The sequence below is a fragment of the Corythoichthys intestinalis genome, chromosome 7, assembly GCF_030265065.1.
Source record: "Corythoichthys intestinalis isolate RoL2023-P3 chromosome 7, ASM3026506v1, whole genome shotgun sequence".
In the NCBI taxonomy this organism is placed as follows: Eukaryota; Metazoa; Chordata; class Actinopteri; order Syngnathiformes; family Syngnathidae; genus Corythoichthys; species Corythoichthys intestinalis.
Window position 1 is genome coordinate 53,679,851 of NC_080401.1, and position 17,911 is coordinate 53,697,761.

Below are 17,911 nucleotides of genomic sequence, written 5' to 3' on the forward strand. Positions count from 1 at the left end.
CCGCACAGCCAGCCCGGGGAGGGAGGGCAGGCAGGGCAGGGGGGCGCAGCACAGCGTATCCCTCCTCCCGCAGCCCAGCAAACAGTCATTGCGAGACGTCGCAACAATGACACGTTACAGAAAAAAAAAAAATAAATGTTCCTGCCTTTTAATCATTTTATTTGTGTCGCTTGGGTCCAAACTAAATGAAAAAGTGCCACTAAAAAGGTGAACATTTTGTTTTGCTAAAATTAGAGGCAAAATTTAAAATTTCCGATGTCACGCCCCATTGGCTAACTTGCATTGCAAAAGTCTCCTAGCTTAAATGCGATAAAATGCAAACGTTTTTCTTACAATGCTCTTCACAATCGTTAAAACATATATTCCCACCCAAAACTGCTAAATATACCTCTAAACTAAATTACGAATGCATAAACAATCATATTAGCTCAAACAAAACCTACAACCTTATGTTGGTCTTAACAGGGAGCAGCTGGAGCCAGCCATGTTAGATGAGTTATGTCATATTCACTGTTGGCACTAGAGGGCAGTGTATCCACCCAAATCAATAAAACTAAATGCAAACACTTTAAAAGTGAAACATTGCAACTAGGGCTGTCAAAATTATCGCGTTAACGGGCAGTAATTTTTAAAATTAATCATGTTAAAATATTTGACGCAATTAACGCACATGCCCCGCTCAAACAGATTAAAATGACAGCAGTGTCATGTCCACTTGTTACTTGTGTTTTTTGTCTCCCTCTGCTGGCGCTTTGGTGCGACTGATTTTATGGGTTGACATCAACAATGGCGAGCTACTAGTTTATTTTTTGATTGAGCATTTTCCAAATTTTATTAAAATGAAAAATTAAGAGGGGTTTTAACGTAAAATTTCTCTAACTCACGTTAAAATATTTGACGCAATTAACGCACATGCCCCGCTCAAACAGATTAAAATGACAGCAGAGTTTAATGTCCGCTTGTTACTTGTTTTTTGGTGTTTGGTGCCCTCTGCTGGTGCTTGGGTCCAACTGATTTTATGGCTTTCAGCACCATGAGTGAGCATGGTGTAACTATTGACATCAACAATGGCGAGCTACTAGTTTATTTTTTGATTGAGCATTTTCCAAATTTTATTAAAATGAAAAATTAAGAGGGGTTTTAACGTAAAATTTCTATAACTCACGTTAAAATATTTGACGCAATTAACGCACATGCCCCGCTCAAACAGATTAAAATGACAGCAGAGTGTAATGTCCGCTTGTTACTTGTTTTTTGGTGTTTGGTGCCCTCTGCTGGTGCTTGGGTCCAACTGATTTTATGGCTTTCAGCACCATGAGTGAGCATGGTGTAATTATTGACATCAACAATGGCGAGCTATTAGTTTATTTTTTGACTGAAAATTTTACAAATTTTAATAAAACGAAAACATTAAGAGGGGTTTTAATATAAAATTTCTATAACTTGTGCTAACATTTATCTTTTAAGAACTACAAGTCTTTCCATCCATGGATCGCTTTAAGAAAATGTTAATAATGTTAATGCCATCTTGTTGATTTATTGTTATAATAAACAAATACAGTACTTATGTACAGTATGTTGAACGTATATATCCGTCTTGTGTCTTATTTTTCTATTACAACAATAATTTACAGAAAAATATGGCATATTTTATAGATGGTTTAAATTGCGATTAATTACGATTATTTTGAAGCTGTGATTAACTCAATTAAAAATTTTAATAGTTTAACAGCCCTAATTGCAACACCACTAATTAAACGAATCCTCAAAGCAGCAAAATTTGATTCGACTATTCAAAATTTGACAATTTGCATGGCTGCATTGAAGCCATTCATCTAAGTGGGTCATTTCACTCCCGATTTCACGCAGATTAAATACAAAAAATGTAACTTGCACGCTGATATTATATAGGAAAACACATGTTCCAGTAGGAAGTCATACAAAAACGTCATCCAACGGTTGGCAAAAGTGTCACGGTGTTTTGTGAAATGGAGCTGAGCCTTTTCCGGTTATTGTGCGGGAGGAAGGGAAGGCGCGGCGAGGGGAGGGGACGAAGGGTCGTGAAGGGTTTAGTGACCACAGTCTGACAGCATCAGACAATATCTGGGACACAAACGATTTTAGAGAGGGAGAAAGGCCCAATCTGTTGACGGGCTAACTGGAAGACAAACACGCGCACAGTCAATCCTTATTAATTGAGGGGAAAAGATTTGTTGTGACCTCCTCCCAGATCTAGCTTTTTCCTGCCAAATTGTACATTTTAATCTAGTGTATATACTGCATACATATTTAGGTGAGATGAAAAAACTTAAAAACAATGCATGAAAAGCAGTACTGCTCATTTAAATACTGTATGCCAAAGTGTACAAACACATTTTCTTACAAAAGTTGTAGAGAAAAAAAAATGTAATCGTAGCAAAGCTAAATTGTAGTTTGAGAAGTCAATTTGGTGCCAAGGTTATTGGTTGTCGCCAAGAAATTTGTACTTGGTGCAAAACTAATGCACAAATCTAACTTGAAGTTGTATGAAAGATCAATTTTAGTGAAAGCGAAAACTTAAAAAAAAAATACAAATTTGGTGTAAAAATAACATAAGGATAGCAAAGAGGTTTGCACTTGCAACAATTACTGGCTTTTACAAAAAAAATATGTTTTTTCTTTGAGGTAAACTCAATGCAAAAGTAACCTGTAAGTACAGGTAGTCCACGGGTTACGAATGAGTTCCGGTCCTACAGTGGCGACGTATCCCGAATTTCCGCGTAAATCGGAATTAAGCCTTTAAGTATCAGTAAATCTCAAAACCACTATCCAAAAAGTACAAAATAATTGTATTTTGTTTCAAGATGGAGGATACATTGCCCTCTGGTGGCATCGTTGGGTCTAACTGGACTGTCGCCTTGTCTGACATGGATAAAGGATAGCTGCGCTCCGGTTTGGCCCACATCAGGTTGTAAGTTGTTTCAGCTAATGTATGTTTGCGTATGCAATTTTAATTAAGTTTGAAGCTACAGTTTGCGGAGTTACGTGTGAGTGATTTGGTATGAGTATTGTAAATACGTTAGCATTCGTAGCATTTAAATTAGCAGACTTTTGTTAGGCAAATTAGACGAATTTAATCTACTAAATTTATATATTGATCAGACTAGATGGACATTTGAATACTAATTGTTTTGTGCCAAGTGTTTTATCGTTAAAATGCGTGTTGTTTTGAACGTAAGTGTACATATGTGTGTTACAGCTTTACAAATTTTGAAAAGTGAAGGAAGTAAAAAGCTTCAACAAGCACAATGGCGTACCGCAAGCAACACGTCACTTCCGTTCATGAATATTCATGACATTAGCTACTGTTGCTAAGTAGGGACAAGCCACCGGTTGTCCCTAATAGGAAACGAATGGAAATGGTGTACGAAGGAGATGTTTACACCGCTAAACCTACCAATTCTCGCCAAAAATGATGTGCCTGGTGCCAAATTCACTGGCAAAGATGTGGAAGAACATAAAAAAGTTCAGTTAAAGAGATGGCTTGAGTGTCGAAGGCTGAAAAAGACGGGAAAAAAAACGAGCCGACCTAAGCATAGCCTTAGCTTTTTTTATCGACGCAACTGACAATGACATTGTTCTGTTTCAACAAGCTATCCTTTACCATCAGCCCTGTCTTTCTTATATATCCTCTGGTTGTCCTACGTCTCTTACCGTTCTTGGGGGTAATTTAGTTAGCTTTGTGTAGCGATTGCAAATGCTACTCAGTGACAGCCAACGAACACTTTTAATTTTTTCATTGATAACAAATCTTAATTCTATAATTTATTTACACTTCCCCCTTACTAAAGTTGTTTATATATATATATATATATATAAATAACAGAAACGGTAACAGTGGCAGTCAGATACCATTGTAATTCTTTTCAGGTCATTCATTGTCAGACAGAAGCATTAAGGCACAACGTTACGCTAAAAAAATAAGTTAAAAATATAAAAACGGCTTACCTCTTTGTCCTCTGAAAGACCATGACAACCCAACAAAATGTTTACTGCATATGAAATGTGAATGGATTCACCGAGCTGGTGTTAAAGTCCGCGTAAATTGATTCGGTCTTCACATTTTTTCCTCTCGAGTTTTTGGTTTCCGGAAACGTATGAAGAAAACATCCTTCATGTGTCGTAATGTCTAGAGTTGTTTATACAAGTTCCAAAAAAGCAATGCGTGATCGGCATGTTCGTTTTTGAAAGATTACTGGAGAAAAGTGGCACAAATTACGTTGTTTCTATGCGAGGGCGGGTCTATAATGCTCCACTTCAGCTTTAATTCTGCTTTACGATGCGACGCCACGGTCTAAAAATAGCATGCGTGCAGTATGCCATTGCCTTGTTTGCGGTCTGTAAGGCTTTAGTGAGGACAAAATGGCGCACGAGACTCTGGCGGCATAAAGTCGAAATCGCTTAAGTCGAGAACATCGTAGTCCGAGGATGACCATACAAATGACTTTTGCATCAAATTTACCTCAACAAAAAGTTTTTTTGTTGCTTTTTTGTTGCAATTATTTGTTTTTTTTACTACAACTGCAGGTCACTTTTGCACTACATTTGCTTCTAGAAGTTTTTAAAAAAATAAGTTTTATTTTACTTAGGGCTGTCAAAATTATTGTGTTAACGGGCGGTAATTAATTTTTTTAATTAATCACGTTAAAATATTTGACGCAATTAAACGCACATGCCCTGCTCAAAGATTAAAATCACAGTACAGTTTTGGAGTTTTGTCGCCCTCTGCTGGCGCTTGGGTGCGACCGATTTTATGGTTTTCAGCACCATGAGAATTGGTGGTGCTGAACAATGGCGAGCTACTAGTTTATTTTGTGTTTGAAAATTTTACAAACTTTATTAAAACGAAAACATTGAGGGGTTTTAATATAAAATTTCTATAACTTGAACTAACATTTATCTTTTAAGAACTACAAGTCTTTCTATCCATGGATCGCTTTAACAGAATGTTAATAATGTTAATGCCATCTTGTTGATTTATTGTTATAATAAACAAATGCAGTACTTATGTACAGTATGCTGAATGTATATATGTCTTGTGTCTTATCTTTCCATTCCAACAATAATTTACAGAAAAATATGGCCTATTTTATAGATGGTCTGAATTGCGATTAATTGCGATTAATTACGATTAATTAATTTTTAAGCTGTGATTAACTCGATTAAAAATTTTAATCGTTTGACAGCCCTAATTTTACTACAAGTTAGTATAGTTGAAAATACAAACATGTTTGCTATACAGGTAGACCCCGCGTTACGACTATTTGACTTACGCAATTTCGACTTTATGATGCCGGAATCTCGTCCGCCATAATGTCTCCTGTCGTTTTTCTTTCTTTTTTTAAAAATTTATTTATATATTTTTTTTAGTCGCATTAACAGTACCTTATTGTACCTCAGGCTCAGAGTATCTTTTTTTTTTTTTACTTTATTAATATGACGTGTTCTGTCCTCACTAAACGTGAAGTTGTTCAGCTTTACAGACATGGCGGACGAGACTCCGGCGTTTTAAAGTCGAAACCGTGTCAGTCGAGTACGTCTTAACCCAGGGTCTACCTGTATTGGGATTAATCGGATTCAGATTGAATCGTGACCTGTAAATCGCGAGACAAATCGTATCACCAGATATGAGGCAATGCACACCACAAGTGATAAGCATCATATAAAAAGGTGATAACCATCATTTAAATAGGTGATAGGTAACTATCAAGTAAAACCTTAATAACTAGCATGTAATGCATGTTTTTATTTTATTGTCAATGCATTACAAATCAACATCCAAATTCAAATTCCAACACGGAAATTCACCGCCACCAGGACTGCATATTTGAAGTCAATCTGGGGATTATCTGGCCCTAAAGCACTCAATTAATTTGTACTGGGTGAGCTCATCTGTCAGCACATCAGCAGACGCCTCTTAGAACACAATGGACTTGACACTTAGGGACACTTACACTGCGGCCAGACGATTTAGAACAGGGGTCCCCAAACTACGGCCCACGGCCACATTTGGTCCAGCCCCCTGAACAAAAAAAAACAAAAAAAAAATTCCCCCCAGTAGTTTTATTTATTTCCTGGCTTTTTTCTGTGAAGAACCCCAGAGAGGGTTATTTGGTTATTATCTATTTAATCAATAGTGTTATTATTATATCATATTATATTATAATTATATTATATTATATAATATTTGGGGCTGTCAAAATTATCGCGTTAACGGGCGGTAATTTTTTAAATTAACCACGTTAAAATATTTGACGCATTTAACGCACATGCCCCGCTCAAACAGATTAAAATGACAGCAGTGTCATATCCACTTGTTACTTGTGTTTTTTGGTGTTTTGTCGCCCTCTGCTGGCGGTTGGGTGCAACTGATTTTATGGGTTTCAGCACCATGAGCATTGTGTAATTATTGACGTCAACAACTGCGAGCTACTAGTTTATCTTTTGATCGAAAATTTTACAAATTTTATAAGAACGAAAACATTAAGAGGGGTTTTAATATAAAATTTCTATAACTTGTACTACCTACCATTTATCTTTTAAGAACTTCAAGTCTTTCTATCGCACATGCCCCAGATTAATCAAACAGATTAAAATGGCAGCAGAGTGTAATGTCCGCTTGTTACTTGTACTTTGGTGTGTGTTTGGCGCCCTCTGCTGGCGCTTGGGTCCAACTGATTTTATGGCTTTCAGCACCATGAGTGAGCATGGTGTAATTATTGACATCAACAATGGCAAGCTATTAGTTTGTTTTTTGATTGAAAATTTTTACAAATTTTAATAAAACGAAAACATTAAGAGGGGTTTTAATATAACATTTCTATAACTTGTACTAACATTTATCTTTTAAGAACTACAAGTCTTTCTATCCATGGATCGCTTTAAGAGAATGTTAATAATGTTAATGCCATCTTGTTGATTTATTGTTATAATAAACTAATACAGTACTTATGTACCGTATGTTGAATGTATATATCCATCTTGTGTCTTATCTTTCCATTCCAACAATAATTTACAGAAAAATATGGCATATTTTATAGATGGTTTGAATTGCGATTAATTACAATTAATTTTTAAGCTGTAATTAACTCGATTAAAAATTTTAATCGTTTGACAGCCCTAAGTATATTATATTATATTATATTATATTATTATTTTTATTTTATTTGCTTTTGTTCCAGAAAGGGTTATTTGATTGTGGCTTTCTGAAAAACAATACATTTTTACATATAGGCACTCCTGCAATCGTCACAGCTTTTCTGTTACAAACTGATCACGGCCCCTCATCAGAGAAGGGAAAAGTTATGTGGCCCTCACAGGAAAAAGTTTGGGGACCCCTGATTTACAGAAACAAGTGATGCGGATGGATTAAGCTGTCGTTGCCGAGCTAACGTTAGCGCGAGTGGCGAGCGACTGACCGGCGAAGAGGTCTCCATTGCCGTAGGCCTTCCCTCGTCCGTCGTCGTCGTTGGGCACGGCCGACACCTGCTTGGCCGAGGTGCAGCCCATGGCCTCCTCACGCTCTCCTCATCGCACTCCCACCTAAGCGACAACCAAGACATTGACAAATTGTCACTTTTTATCCAGAAACTGATAGCGGCACCTTGATTTCAAAGAGCGACATGTAAGGGCAAAACGAGCGCTTACAAGAGTATCAAAAGAGCGCCGCGCCTTCTATGGAGCGAGGAGTTCACACAAGGACGACGTGTACTCCATGCTTGATGTAAGAGTGTGTAGACATGACAGGTGTGCGTAGGGTGCGGTGAGGAAAGCTTTGTGTTTGGGTACAATTGGAGGCTTAACCATTGTGGTCACATAGTAGGTTGTTGCGTTGTACCGACTACAGTGGGGCAAATAAGTATTTTGTCAACCGCCAATTGTGCAAGTTCTCCTACTTGAAAAGATTAGAGAGGCCTGTAATTGTCAACATAGGTAAACCTCAACCATGAGAGACAGAATTTGGGGAGAAAAAAAAACTGAAAATAACATTGTTTGATTTTTAAAGAATTTATTTGCAAATCATGGTGGTAAATAAGTATTTGGTCAATACCCAAAAGTTCATCTCAATACTTTGTTATGTACCCTTTGTTGGCAATAACGGAGGCCAAACGTTTTCTGTAACTATTCACAAGCTTTTCTCACACTGTTGCTGGTATTTTGGCATAGTTTGAAGCAACTTTTATTTTGAAATTTTATTTTGTGTTCGCATTTAATCCTCTTTTGAAAGTGCAATCTCGGCAAGATTTTGTTTTACATCTCCCGATGACTCGATTATTCGAACCAACTAGTTGATAGATTAATCGATGACTAAAATATTCGATAGCTGCAGGCCTAATAAATACATAATATATAATCCCCTTTATATTTTATTAACATGGTCAAACTGTCAAATTCGCGGCACCGGGGCCATATCCGGCCCATCTCCTCATTTTGTGTGGTCCGCGAAAGTGTTTTTTTTTTCACCACAATAAAATGTACTATATTTTTTTGGACAATAAGTCAGTTTTTTTTTTTTTTTAATGGTTTAACCCTTTACACTCTGCTCTGTGCGTCCCCGAGATTTCTATGGGCCATAACATCTGTTGTACTCATCATAAAGACGTCATTTTTGGGCAGTATCTAGACGAATAGTAGATCTTTCATTTAATACCGGATGGCAGCGTTGTCGCATCGTGACTAGAGGTGTGCAAAATTTCCGATTCTTAGATTATTCGCGATTCGGCCGTGGAAGATTCGGGAACGACTCACAAACATCCAAATTCCGATTATTGAAATATGCGAAGTAAAGCGGAAATACACAACACTCAGCGCGCCGCGCGGTCTTCGGGACAGAACGGAGCGAGAGTAGCTAAACATCATGCTTACCATTACCCGGCCCCTCGGGTAATGCCAATGCTCAACTCACGGCTCTAGCTCAACTCATGCAACGAGATAAAAAAAAACACAACATACCTGACTGATGCCGAAAAGCTGCTACAAAGTACATCCATATAATGTTACAGTGGATATCATTTATATAGGACTAGATGCAATATAGTTTTGGTAGTGTTTGCAGCACATCTACAAAAAGCTAGATGCGGGCATTATAAACGGCCGCCATCTTAAAGCAGTACACTTCCCTGCAAGGCTGTTGTAGCGAACCTTCCAAGCAAACCTAATTAACTTTTTATCTAAAATACTCCTAAATCGGTAAAATATTGACTTGAATCTATCTTTAAAATAGTCTTAAAACTTTCACATGTCGAAAGTAGACAAAGGGGAAATTATGGAATAACGGGAGCAATTTTAACAAATTTAATGGTTGATTCACAACATTAAATTAATTGAAAGTAGTTTAAAGCTGCTGATACAGAATGGGGACTGGATTTTTTTATTTAATGTTATTTTTGTATATTTGTTTACTGCTATATGTTAACTTGATACTGAAATAGTAGTGTGGTTTAGCCTGAGAGTATTTTTGAACAATTTTGGAACTCATCTACAAAACATAAAAAAAAAAATAAAAAAAAAAGAGAAAAAAAAAGGAGGGGGGTGCATCAATAATGGTTTTATAATCGAATCGGAGCCTCTGAATCGTAATCGTAATCGAATCGTTAGGTGCCCAAAGATTCCCAGCTCTAATCGTAACCAAATGAATTTTTTCCGAGGTGACTGAAAAAATTCAGTCGTAGTTCACGTAAGTGCCCGCCAAGTTTTTCTCCTTTCTCTGCTGGAATGATCAATTTTGATCACAATTATATAGGAAATATGGCATCACAAAAACAAGGCAGGGGTACAAGAAGGTGTGGATCACCAGAAGAAGACCATCCAGTCCGTAGGAGGAGAGTACAAGCAGTAAAATATGCCTACGAGGAGTCTCCAGACAGAGGGGACATGGATTTGGATGAAGAAGACTTGATAAACGACTCAAACTTTTTTTTTTTAACAGATTAAAATCAAATGTACATCCTCGGTCAAAAGCCTTGAGACACTTCACCATTTAGTCGGATAAGAAATTGTCTCCAAACTTTTGACTAGGAAAGTACAAGCTCCTAAGACTTGATTACAACAGAACTGACTTGGTTTCATTTTTTTTGCCCTACTAACTTTCCTGCGACTTCCGACTCAGTCCCGCCTCTATGTCTCATTTATAGCCCGCTTGTTGCGCCTCCCCCACGCACAACCCGAATTAGAGCGTCCCGGCTTGCAGATTCGCAGCCTGGCATTATCCCCCGCTCGCAACAAAAGCTCCACTGCCGCTCTATTTTTAGCACTCTGCTACTCACAAATTGATGTTTCAATACACGTAAATGAGAGGCCTTCAATATCGACCTTGTCAAGATGCTTAGCCGTACAGTTTCCACGGAGTTGGGCCATTGCTTGCCATTGACGGCGCTAGGCGTCCTATCTGTTTATTGGTAGGTAAACTAGGCTGCCATGATTATTTGATTAACCCAGATCTGGCCCGCAGCATCATTTGGTGTGGCCCGTAAAAGTAATTGATGTTTCTCAGCAAAATAAAATTTTGATTAAATTTCTGTAGTACTTAAGAAAAAATCAAGGACTAGAGAAACCATAATATTAACTGATTCCACCCACCCTCCCCCACAAATACACACTTTTTAGGGGGGTAATATATATATTTTCGATAAAAGGATATTAAATTTCTTTTTTTTTAAAAATTATTTAAAAATAATGATTGACATTTTTTTTTCTTCAAAATTTTTGTAATTATTTTTTATAATTCTGATCGAAATTGATTGTTCGAAAAGAGTTGTAATAGTTTGTTTTGAAAATGTTTGCATTTAGCTATATTGATTTGGGTGGATACATTGCCCTCTAACGGCAACAGTGAATATGACATAACTCATTTCACATGGCTGAATCCAGCTGCTCCATGCTAAGACCAACATAAGGTTAGTTTGTGTTTGAGCAAACGTTTTTAATGCATTCGGAATTTATTTTATAGGTATATTTAGCAGTTTTTTGTGGGAATAAGTGTCTTAAGGATTTGTTAAGAGTATTGCAAAAAAAATGTTAGCAATGCAAGTTAGCTGTTCCTTTGTTGAGCTTAGATCTTCATTTATTATTTTTTTCAATACTGTTTGAGGCTAAGCTCAGGTATTTTTTAGGGCTGTCAAACGATTGAAATTTTTAATCGAGTTAATTATAGCTTTAAAAAAAATTTAATCGTAATTAATCGCAATTCAAACCATCTATAAAATATGGCATCTTTTTCTGTAAATTATTGTTGGAATGGAAAGGTAAGACACAAGATGGATATACACTTTCAACATACAGTACATAAGTACTGTATTTGTTTATTATAACAATAAATTAACAAGATGGCATTAACATTATTAACATTCTGTTAAAGCGATCCATGGATAGAAAGACTAGTTCTTAAAAGATAAATGTTAGTACAAGTTATAGACATTTTATATTAAAACCCCTCTTAATGTTTTCGTTTTAATAAAATTTGTAACATTTTCAATCAAAAAATAAACTAGTAGCCCGCCATTGTTGATGTCAATAATTACACAATGCTCATGGGTGCTAAAGCCCATAAAAGCAGTCGAACCCAAGCGCCAGCAGAGGGCGACAAAACTCCAAAAAACATAAGTAACAAGTGGACATGACACTGTGCTGTCATTTTAATCTGTTTGAGCGGGGCATGTGCGTTAATTGCGTCAAATATTTTAACGTGATTAATTTTTAAAAATTAATTACCGCCCGTTTACGCGATAATTTTGACAGCCCTAGAATTTCATTTTTAAATTAAAGTGCAATTCTGGATAGTTTGAAGAAACTGGGAATTTTATATTGTATTCGCATTTAATGATCTTTTGAAAATGCAATCTTAGCAAGCCTTAGTTTTACATCTGATAAAATGTATTCTGCAACACATTAAAGCAACCCTAGGTAACCTTTCAAACTTTAAAATATTTTCATGACATTTCTGATGATATGTCGACTGAAAACCTAGTTGAATGGCACTTCTTTTATATCTTGAGGGAGTCTGGATCGCTTTCACTGCCACTAATTAACTTTGAAGAGGGTGGCAGGATACCTGCCACACACAAAAAAAAACTACAAATGTGCTGATTGCTTTACGGCTTTCTTCACTTCCCCCTTTCTCCATTCGTTATAAAGACGGAAGTCAATGCATAGGCTTTCGTGCGAATTCTGCAGAGATGGCAGAGCAACAGAAGAGAAAAAAGTTTTGTCTGAAAAGGGAAAAAAAGGTTACACAGAATAAGCATTGGCCCGGCTTTCTCGCAAAAAGAAAAAAAAAACCTGGGGTGGAGGGGGGTTAGCCACACTAAAGGCCGAGTTATACTTCCGCGTCAGACCTACGCCGTCAAGGAAGAATCGAGTTACGACCCTACGCCGTAGCCTGACGCGCACCTCTCGATTTTTCTAACCTTCGCGTCGCGTGCGAATGACGCCGTAGTTGCTACGCCGTCACCGCAACGCGGGAGTATAACTCAGGCTTAAGCCACAGGTGAGTAACCTTCATATGCTATTGTTTAGCCACAACTGGATTCATTACCTTATTACTATTAATCCTTTACACAGCCGCTGGAAAAAGAAATGTTGTTTAATCCATCTGCAGGCGACCAGGAGATAAATTATTGATTGATTAATGATTTTACGACACTGCGTGTGTTCGCTGGTCCTAATGGGAAAAGCAGCGCTGGTCCTCATGGGAAACGCAGTCTTCCTTAAGGCATAACAATCCCCGCTTTTGTCCACCAGTGTCGCTAAAATTGACCGAAACTCAAAAGTTACATAATGTTGCTTAAAATGTTCCTCATCAGGTTACTCGATTATTCGGACTAACTAGTTGATATATTCATCGATTACTAAAATAATCGATAGCTTTAGCCCAAATCGGCACAAACCACTCCTCTTGTTTGGAATAGAATCTTGATCGGAGTGGGCTGAAAGTGTCTATGTAAACATACCTATTGTCTGGAATCTGGTTCAGTGATTGCATGCCAGTATTTGTTATGCTATGTCGCCCCCTAGTGGCGCTAACTAGCGTAAACTTGATTTATTTGTGTGTTATTCCTTTTATTTAATGACGGACATTTTAGCTTATATTAAGTTAAATCCACTATTGCATATATCTGTATCGGATTTTTGTAGTTGGACATCATCGGGATATCTTCTTTTGTACTCAATCAAAATGAGATCTGCTTTGGAAAACAATAATACAGCCACATTGTTACGTAAAAAAAGTCAGACTATGAATACTACGTGCATGTTTGTTCATTCCAATGCACATTTACAGCTAAACTGTCAAGCTCTGAGTCATAAAGCAGTAAATATTCTTCATACATGAGCTGATAAGTTGACTTATCGCATTTGTGGCCGTCCTACCAACAAGATTTTATTGTTTGTCATTGTAGTTACTTAATGCAAGAACTTAGAGTATCAAGTCACGTAAGTCAAGTACAGTTGCTTCTTTCCCAGGTTTTACCCTCGGACAGTCTCGAGTTTATAAATAAATAACAGTCAGGGCAGTCATTAAATAAGGCCTGCCTTGAGAGAGTGTGCAGGATTTCACCTGGGAAGCATTAAAACTTTATGTTATTACGGAATACCACTTGTAGACGTCCAATGGCAACAACTTTAATTTTGGGGGCAATTCAGGTCATTTTAAGTTGCGTTTGGGACATTTATGGGTCACTTCCTGTTAAGTAACCCAAAATAAACTAGAGGTGACAACAGAAAAGTGACCTATAAATACCCTAAAATAAACAAAGTAAGCTGTATTTGCCCCGAAAATCAGAAAGACCGCGAATGATCTGGTTTCAAATCGTCGTTCGCCGTCCCAGTCTAAATGGATTGGGCGTATACGTGCAACAATTAATCGACGGATCGACAACTAATGGATCAACAAATTAATCGACAACTATTTTGATAACCGATTAATCGTTTAGGACAGACATGTCCAAAGTCTGGCCCGGGGGCCAAATGCGGCCCGTGGTCAAATTTCATCCGGCCCCCAGCCTCTGTCATAAAATCAATAACACCTGGCACGCACACAGACTTAATAAATCGGTCAGCAGTACTGCAACCAGCATATCAAGTAGCTTACACACGAAATGCTTCTCCTCATTTACCCACTAAAAGGCAGGAGCACTTTAACCCTTTATTGCCAAATGTATCACATTTGATACACCTAAAATTTCATGATTTTCAGACTAATTTATAATTTTGACATTTCTTTTTGGAAAAAAAAAAATATGGATGCAAGTCAACACATGCATCTGCAGGTTCCATGAGAAAAAAAACATGATTTAGCATGGGTTATAGACATAAGAGCGCTTATTATACATATTCATTTTGACTTTTCTTTTCACAAATTTGAAAAAAAGGTTTCATTAGGACCTTATTTTTCAAATTTTGGGATTCCCTGATAATTGCTTCATGTTTCAGGTATTTAAGGTTGAAGCAACATTATGTACGACAAGATTACAGGGAAGATACGCAGCGAGAAGTTGAAGCATCTTGAAGCTAGTTTAATTTTACAGCAGTAGTATTTCGCAAGAGCCCGAGTGTTGAAAGAGAACGCAGCAAAGGCTAGTTGCGAGATTGTTGAAATTATTCATTCAAAAAATAATAAAGCAAATGTGACACTCAATGGCTTGCTAAATTTTGCTTAAATACAGTATATTGTGCTACGTAAAGGATGTCAGCCAAGGTCGGCCCCCCACATTTTTACCACGCCAAATCTGGCCCCCTTTGCAAAAAGTTTGGACACCCCTGGTTTAGGACCTTCTTCACCTTAAACTTGTCTAAATTCTTGAAATTATAACATACATATATGTTCTCAGTAGGGCTGTTAAACGATTAAAATTTTTAATCAAGTTAATTACAGCTTAAAAATTAATTAATCATAATTAATCGCAATTCAAATCACCTATAAAATATGCCATATTTTTCTGTAAATTATTGTTGGAATGCAAAGATAAGACACAAGATGGATATATACATTCAATATACGGTACATAAGTACTGTATTTGTTTATTATAACAATAAATCAACAAGATGGCATTAACATTATTAACATTCTGTTAAAGCGATCCATGGATAGAAAGACTTGTAGTTCTCAAAAGATAAATGTTAGTACAAGTTATAGAAATTTTATATTAAAACCCCTCTTCATGTTTCGTTTTAATAAAATTTGTAAAATTTTCAATCAAAAAATAAACTAGAAGCCCGCCATTGTTGATGTCATTAATTACACAATGCTCATGGGTGCTTAACCCATAAAATCAGTCGCACCCAAGCGCCAGCAGAGGGCGACAAAACTCCAAAGAACACAAGTAACAAGTTGGCATTGCACTGCGCGCATTTTAATCTGTTTGAGCGGGGCATGTGCGTTAACTGCCTCAAATATTTTAACGTGATTAATTTTTAAAATTATTTACCGCCCGTGAACGCGCTAATTTTGACAGCCCTAGTTCTCAGATGTATATATTTTTAGATTTTTTCATTATATGTTTGTTAAATCAAAGTAGGACATGAACCAAAATCTGCTTTTATTTTGGAAAACAACAATTCACATTTTTTCGATTGTGAATTGAATTTTCGATTAATCGATGAACTATTTAGTTTGAATATTTGAGAAATTGGATAAGGAACATAAAACATTTAATAACTGAGCTAAGCCTCAAACAGTTTACAAAAATAAATGAGGGTGTAAGTACAACAAAAGAACAATTGGCTAATTTACATAGCAGAAGTCCGCTAGCTTAAATGCTATAAAATGCTTACGTTTTTTTTTTTTTTTTTTTTTTTTTACAATACTCTTATTAACAAATGGTTCAACCATATCCCCACAAAAAAAGGCTAAATATACCTTAAAACTAAATTACGAATGCATTAAAAAACATTAACTCAAACAAAAACTTTGCTTATGTTGGTCTTAACAGGGAACAGCTGGATTCAGCCATGTCAAATGAGTTATGTCATATTCACTGTTGCCACTAGAGAGCGGTGTATCCATCCAAATCAATAAAACTAAATGCAAACACTTTCAAAACAAACCACTACAATGCCACTTTAATTAAACGAATACTCGAAGCAGCAAAATTTTAATAGACTCTTTTCTTTTCTCTTTTATCACTTTTCGAGTTAATCGATTAATCGTTGCAGCACTAAATAAAATACTGTTTTTAAAGAAAATAGTAATCAATTTTGTCTTCATTGTTACTTACAACATGCCTAAAACAACTTCAAGGTAAATTGTGAAGGTAATTTAAAAAAGTGACATTTATCCGGTTGTTCGATTAATTGTTTAATTAATTGTCCGATTAATCGATTATGAAAATAATCGTTAGTTGCAGCCCTAATTGGGCAGCTATGGCGGTCAATGGCAACTGATGAATTTAATTTTGAGGCATTTCAGGTAAGGTTGTTCCGATCATGTTTTTTTGCTCCCGATCCGATCGTTTTAGTTTGAGTATCTGCCGATCCCGATATTTCCCGATCCGATTGCTTTTTTTTGCTCCCGATTCAATTCCAATCATTCCCGATAATTTTTCCCGATCATATACATTTTGGCAATGCATTAAGAAAAAAATGAATAAAACTCGGACAATATATACATTCAACATACAGTACATAAGTACTGTATTTGTTTATTATGACAATAAATCCTCAAGATGGCATTTACATTATTAACATTCTTTCTGTGAGAGGGATCCACGGATAGAAAGACTTGTGACTTTGTATATTGTGACTAAATATTGCCATCTAGTGTATTTGTTGAGCTTTCAGTAAATGATAGTGTAGTCATGCCCAAATGCATGATGGGAAGTGGAACCATGACTGTGCGTAGTGCTATCAATTGATATATCTTCTCTGCGTTAGCAAATAACATAAGGTGTTAAGATAAAGATCAATTGCTACCTTGCTTCCCCACATTGCTTCCCATGATATTTCTGATTGTAGGGAGAGGGATTCTAAGGTTTTAGCCAATTTAAAAAAAGCTCCAAAGGCTGCCAAAATTCACTCTACTCATTTTACGCTGCCTTTAATCTCTCTATATAGGTAAAACGGCGCCATTACAGATTGAGCGCGACAATGCGTGAGTGGGTCGTGCAGCGCATGCATTAATTGCGTTAAATATTTTAACGTGATACATTTTTTTAAAAAATTAATTACCGCCGTTATTAGGATAAATTTGATAACCCTACCTTAAGCCTAAAGACTCTGGAAGAGTGAAACATTATGTCTGTAACGTTAAATACAATTAGAAAAGGATCTTATATATATATATATATATATACACTTAAAAAAGGCATGGCCGCTATTTTTTTGCCGATTCCGATACTTTGAAAATGACGTGATCGGACCCGAACGACCGGCTCTAATTTCAGGTCATTTGCTGTTGATTTTCAGTCACTTCATGTCGATTTTGGGGCACTTACAGGTTACTGACCGGGAAGTGACCTGGGAATGAATAGGCAGTGACTCAAATTCAACAGGAAGTGACCTGTAAAAAGTCCTAAAATGAACCGAAAGCGACCTGTAAATTACCCGAAAATCACAAAGACTGGCTGTAAATCCTCTGTTTTTGAATAAATGAAGATTGTGGATGGATTGGGAATCTACCGTCATCAGTAGTAGCCGTTGAATCAACAGAGATTATCTGAGTGAAAGATTTTGGTAGAAAATCCTTGTTTTTTGTTTAAAAAAAAAAAAAAAAAATTAAAAAAAAATTTATTTTTTTTTTACACCTTTTAAAAAAATAGTATATCGATTCTTGGCAGGAGCATACGGATAACCTTCAGGATAACCTTTAGGAATACAATGTATCGCGAAATTAGGGCTGCAGTTTTCGAGTAATTTCTTAGTCCATTAATCTATCAACTA

The 17,911-nt window shown here is 36.5% G+C and overlaps 1 protein-coding gene across 1 annotated transcript in view; it reads right to left on the reverse strand.

Annotated features, from left to right (window-relative positions):
* The window catches only part of zgc:92140 (uncharacterized protein LOC447854 homolog), an 83,352-nt gene that overhangs the window by 17,705 nt on the left and 47,736 nt on the right, over nucleotides 1–17,911 (reverse strand). The window contains exon 2 of the mRNA XM_057840647.1: nucleotides 7,458–7,581. Within this exon, the coding sequence (XP_057696630.1) occupies nucleotides 7,458–7,548 (91 nt within the window). The 5' untranslated portion in view covers nucleotides 7,549–7,581. The remainder of the gene's footprint in view (nucleotides 1–7,457; nucleotides 7,582–17,911) is intronic.